At 42.7% G+C, this 5,798-nt stretch overlaps 1 protein-coding gene across 1 annotated transcript; it reads left to right on the forward strand.

Annotated features, from left to right (window-relative positions):
- Positions 1 to 4,850: 4,850 nt before the first annotated feature.
- LOC137142808 (olfactory receptor 6Y1-like) lies at positions 4,851 to 5,798 on the forward strand. The gene has a single exon (XM_067532274.1). It carries the CDS (start codon positions 4,851 to 4,853, stop codon positions 5,796 to 5,798), a length of 948 nt encoding a protein of 315 aa, XP_067388375.1.

Here is a 5,798-nt window from a genome sequence, read left to right on the forward strand (position 1 = left end):
CCCAGCATCTGTATTCAGTCCATGATTTTTAGTGCCTAGCACAGTTATGAATTTAAGCTGCTCCCTTGAAATATGTCCCTTATGCTGAAAAATCTGCTCCACCTTGCATTTAGCTGTGAGACTCAGAATCCCTTTCCCAGATCTGAAGACGAGCTCCGTGTAAACTCAAAAGTTTCTCTCTCTCATTAACAGAAGATGGTTCAATAAAAGATGTTGCCTCACCCACCTTGTCTCTCTAACACACTGAAACACCGCTGAAAGTCAGAGACATAATCTATGTATGTTCATCTCGATACGTGACCGTAATTAAGATATTTTTAGGATTATAGTCCCTATATGTTTAGGCTTGGAAGGATTACATTTTTATTGGTAAATATTGGAAAATACAGATTTCACTAGACACACACACTAGACAGACAAAAATTATTTCCAGTGGTAGTAATTGAAATTTACAGATAAGTGAAGTAAGAAAAATGTTACTTGAGAGCGTGATTTAAGGATATATACTTTGTATATTCTGACAGGTGATGTTGACCACCAAGGGTTATAAAACTTTCCCTTTTGGAGTCTGAGTGTCTACTGCCATTAAATAACCATTTTCTGACTCTTATTCTCTGACCCCACTCATAATTTCCTGCAATTGTGAACATTTGAATTGATAAAAATAAAAATAAAGAAATGCTTAAAACCCATAATTTTGCACGACTGAAAATGTAAACTGATCACATTTCAATTGATAAAAACTGGAAAGAATGCTTTAAAATAAACCTTGACATTATCCGTCAAAGTTATAAAAAACAACACTTGAATTCAGAGACACTCGATTTATGGTTTATTACAAGGATCTGTAACCCACTAACCCTGTCTTTTTCTCCTGTGACTGCAGAGGTGTTAATGGGCCACTTCCCCTTGAATGGTCCCTTACTACATGTGCTAACTACTCATGCTAACCAACCTGCTCCACCTTGCATTCTTCTGTGACACTGGGAGTATCTTTCCCAGACTTGAAGAAGAGCTCCGTGCAGCTCGAAAGCTGGTCCTGTAAAAGATATTGCCTCCCTCACCTTGTTTCTCTAATGGAGAAAGAGAAGGAGATGTCAGGCGTTGTCTGGGATCTTTAAAGGAGTCTAAGGAAATTATTTTTATATTATCCAAGGTTTCTAATAGCAGCAGCGGCAGTCAATGACTAGATTCTCCTTTCAGCCACCACGGTGTAAATCAGGAGTAACTCCACGGACGTCAGTTGGCTGCTTCTCCTCTCATTCACCCCAAGGTAAATCAGAAGTAAATCTAGGGAAGTTAGTGGTGGCCAAAATTAGCAGTAGTTTACTGCATGTAGTAGAAGTTTAAAGTAGAATTTTAAAGTAGAAGTATTGTTTAAAATGAATTGCATCACCATTGGTCCTAATTCTGATGTCTACTAGTCGTATTTTGGAAACTGGCGTTTGTGGTGTGGAAAACTGTCCCCCTAACAACTAGAACGAAGCACACCGATCTATTTCACGCAGACCACTGAATGTGAATGATAGACAAGTAGATAGATAGATCTCCATGTTCTTAAAAAAAACCCACTTCTATTCTTATCTCAAGTGCTGTTCCATCCATCCATCCATCCATCCATGTAAACGGTGGTATCTAAGAGAAAATAATGACTAGACAGATTGATGTATGAGGGATTAGAGTTTGTTAGCAAAGAAACCAAACTCCCCAGGACTCTTTGTGCATGAACCCAATGTATTTTGTACCTTTCATTCTAGTTTTTGTTTATCAAATTCTAGGGACTCTGTACTTAGGCTGAATTTTGTATAAACTCAAGTGATGTAATATTTCCCCCCGATCTGACTGACCTGAGAAGAATGTGTTCAGATGTCCAGGAAGGGGTACTCCTTGTGACTGATAGGGTGATCAATGAGATAATGCCCATTAAGAGATTATTTTAGCTCATTAGGAATTACTTATTGACAGATCTTTTCTATAATAATGACTTGTTCACAGATAATTTTAGCTTATTGATTAGATGCTAGTGCATGTGATGGTGCATCCATCCAGTCTTCTATATGCAAGTACTTTAGAGTGATGAACCCTCTGCTTTAAATATTCCACAGATACAACTTTTGGACACAGCTGGACTGAAAGAAATGTGTCACCTTGCTGCATTTTGAAATCTCATTGAAATGTAAGTATATGCCTTATGGGTGTCTGGGATTTTCAAAGGCATCTAAGGAAAGAAAGGCGTCTAAATTCTCACCGCACTCAGCAGGGGTTAGTCCTGCTTTGAGCAGGGGGTTGGACTCGATGACCTCCTGAGGTCCTGTCCAACCCCCATCTTCAAAGCCTCTGTGATTCATCCTATCCAGCCAAATGACTCATATTGCTTAGATGGGAGAGTAGAATGCCTCCGGGCATTGGCCCAGTGAATCAGCTGACCAGGCAGCTAAAGAGCGGGTAACATTACGGAAAAGGGGGACTCAGACAAATTCGAAAAAAATTAACCTAACCTTTTAAAAACCTATATATAGTCCCTAGTGGATGGAAACCGATGTTCCTTTCCTTCCCTGTACATTACACACACACACACGTGCACGCACAGAGTCTACTAAGGACCATTGAACCAGCCAGAGTGACCATGGGTGATGGCACTGCATACAGCCCGTTGCACATCAATGGGAAGTTTGAGAGCATAGCATGCTGGGGTGTCTTTGTCCGTCCTAGTGACATGGCTGACATTTCCCTCCCTTTCCATTCTTTTATGTTTTTTGTTTTCTTTTTTTCCCTCCCACCTCTTATTATTGGAAGGAAAAAAATCAATTATATGTAACACCTTGAGAAGCCTTTCTAACTTCTTGAGGATCCTCTGAGAGAGAGAGAGAGAGATCAAAGGAGCCAAAGGTTATATATATCTATATATATAAGGAGTGTAAAGGAGTTAGATGCCAATTCAATGGGAGTTGTGTGCCTAATTCTCTTAGGTTCCTTAAACAACACCAAGCTTTCAGTGAAACTCCACCACACACAATTATGTTAGCTTTGTCACTTGGTTTGATCTTCAGTCTAAAAGTTTAATTTATTTCCCAGTTGTGAGACCGTTCTAGGTGGAGTACTTGAACATTTTCACAACCACCTAAGTGGTAGGTCCTATCTCCAAAAGGTGTTGTTTTGCTAGAGGCCAGAGGGTGGGGATAGAAGGACCTCCCTTCGAAACTTTTAGTCTGGTGGTTACTGTATGCACCTGGGATGTAGAAGACCTGCTGGTTTAAGTCCTGCTCTGCCTGACCAGGCAAAGCGTTTTCAGGAAGAATCTACTGTGTCTCAGACAAGGCTCTTCTCTTGAAGCTGTTCCGCTCTGGGGGCATCCTCCAACCTTCAGGCTGTAGAGTCATTCTAGTGGGTTTTCTCTGGCCTATTGACGCTTTAATTATTTATCCACAGTCTCTTCAGCAGGTGAGACTGAGGGAGCCCCACAGAGATTATCCCTTCACCCAGTGGTTAAAGCACAAATTCATGAGGTTGTAGATCCAATCCCTTCCCCTCCCCAGGTGAGAGGGGACTTGAACAGGGGACTGTCCCAGGTGAGGCAGCGGTGGGCATGGCTAGAGAAAGAAACGTAGGAACCCAGAGAACTTTTACTGCAAAAACTTCGGTGCTGAGTGTGTTTAGGCACCTGCCGGGCTCAGTGGGAATTTTGCGAATTGTAGTGGAGCCTAAAACTGGGATTTAGGCACCAAAGCCCAGATTTGGGCACCTGAATCAGGACTTTAGGCACCTACATATTTTTGTGAATCTAGGCTTCAGGTGCTTGGCTTTCAATGAAACTTTGGCTCCTAAAGAAGCAGATAGATGCTAAGTGGTATTTTCAAAAACACCTCGGTGTCTAACTCCCAGTGAAATAAAAATTTGTTATCTGCATCTTTAGGTGCCTAAATACCTTAAAGTATCATTCCCTCAGTACTGAAATTTTGAAAATGGGATGTAGGCTCCTTTTGAAAATGTTACCCCTCGTTGCCAAAATCCCATTGAATTTCCTTGTGAGTTGGGCACTTGACTTCCATACACTTCTTAAGAAAAGATTAACAGCTGGAGAGTAACAGTGCTAATAAAGATATTCTCACCTTGGTGGATGTTGAAATTTAATGGTGTTAATCAAAGGTCATGTATACTCAGATTTCCCTGCGGCAAACTCATCAACTCAGCTTGGGTCAGGAGTTATTATTACATCATTAACAAGCATTATTATTCTTTGTGAGACTAGTGACCTTGTTGTAGATACAGATTTCCAAACATTCGTAAGGGATTCAGGAGCCCAAATTATACCCAAAATCAAATTAAATAAGAATCAGTGGGGTTTGTCATCCTAAATGTTTTAGGAGCGTTTGAAAATATCCCCTTCAATTCCCTTTCCAATTCTATTCCATGCTCTCTCATCCAGATGGGTCTTCTAGTTTAGTCTAGTCTAGTCTATTCTAGTCAAATACCGGTAAGTCTGTTCCAGGAGTGCATTAAGTGATGTAACTTGCATCTGTCACACACTTTCTCCTCTCATCTGAGGGACCTAGGGACACCAGTCATAGACCAGGACCCATTGTGTGAGGTTTTGTAAAAACACAGAACAAAAAGATGGTCCCTGGCCTGAGGAATCTATAATATAAGTCCCTCTTATCTATTCGGATTCTAAAGGTCTTTGGTGTAGGGACCATTCTCATACAATATATCTGTACAGAATCCGCACAATGGGGCCCTGATTTTGGGTTGGGCTGCTATTTGCCACTATCGTGCAAATAATGCTGGTCAGAATGTGATTAATCATGATTAAATTCATCACAGGTGGAGAAGGAACATACTACATATAAGGAATGGATGAGGGAAACCAAACCAATGTCAGCCACTTCATCCTACTGGGATTCCCCACTTCTCCTGAGCTGCAGGTGCTCCTCTTCTCCATCTTCCTCTTGGCCTATTTGCTAACCCTGATGGAAAACATCGTCATCGTCCTTGTCATCCGGGCCAACCACCAGCTGCACAAACCCATGTACTTTTTCCTGGGCAACTTGTCTTTCTTGGAGATCTGGTACGTGACGGTCATTGTGCCCAAGATGCTGGGAGATTTCATGACCCAGGATAAATACATCTCCTTCCAAGGGTGCATGGTGCAGTTGTATTTCTTCGTGACCTTCGTGTGCACTGAGTACATCCTCTTGGCTGTCATGGCCTATGACCGTTACTTGGCCATAGGCAACCCCTTGCGGTATCCATCCACCATGAGCAATAGGTTCTGTGCCCAGCTAGTTCTTGGCTGCTGGGTTTGTGGCTTGATCACCGCCGCCATCAAGCTGAGCTTCATTGCCAGGCTCAAGTTCTGCAACACTGAGGCCCTCAATCACTACTTCTGCGACATCTCACCCCTCTTGAATGTCTCCTGCACCGACTCATCCCTGGCTGAGCTGGTGGACTTCGTCCTGGCCCTGATGGTCATCATGGTGCCTCTGTTTATTGTGATCACCTCATACATCCTCATCCTATTCACCGTCCTGAGGATCCCTTCGTCCAAAGGCAGGCGAAAGGCCTTCTCCACCTGCAGCTCCCACCTGGCCGTGGTGGTCTTGTTCTACTCCACCACCCTCTTCACCTACTCCCGGCCTAAAGCCATGTACGCTTACAGCTGTAACAAGCTGGTGTCCGTGCTGTACACCGTGGTAGTGCCCTTCCTGAACCCCCTGATCTACTGCCTCAGGAACAAAGAGGTCAAGGATGCCCTGAAGAAGGCAATATTTGGCACAAGGAACACTGGGGAACTTAGTTAA

Source organism: Emydura macquarii, unplaced genomic scaffold, assembly GCF_026122565.2.
Source record: "Emydura macquarii macquarii isolate MOO-44397 ecotype Brisbane River unplaced genomic scaffold, CSIRO-AGI_Emac_v2 contig_3249, whole genome shotgun sequence".
NCBI lineage: Eukaryota > Metazoa > Chordata > Testudines > Chelidae > Emydura > Emydura macquarii.

What these genes read in the sequence shown, in the direction of transcription:
- LOC137142808 (XM_067532274.1), top strand. Translation starts at nt 4,851, where the DNA reads ATGGATGAGGGAAACCAAACCAATGTCAGCCACTTCATCCTACTGGGA.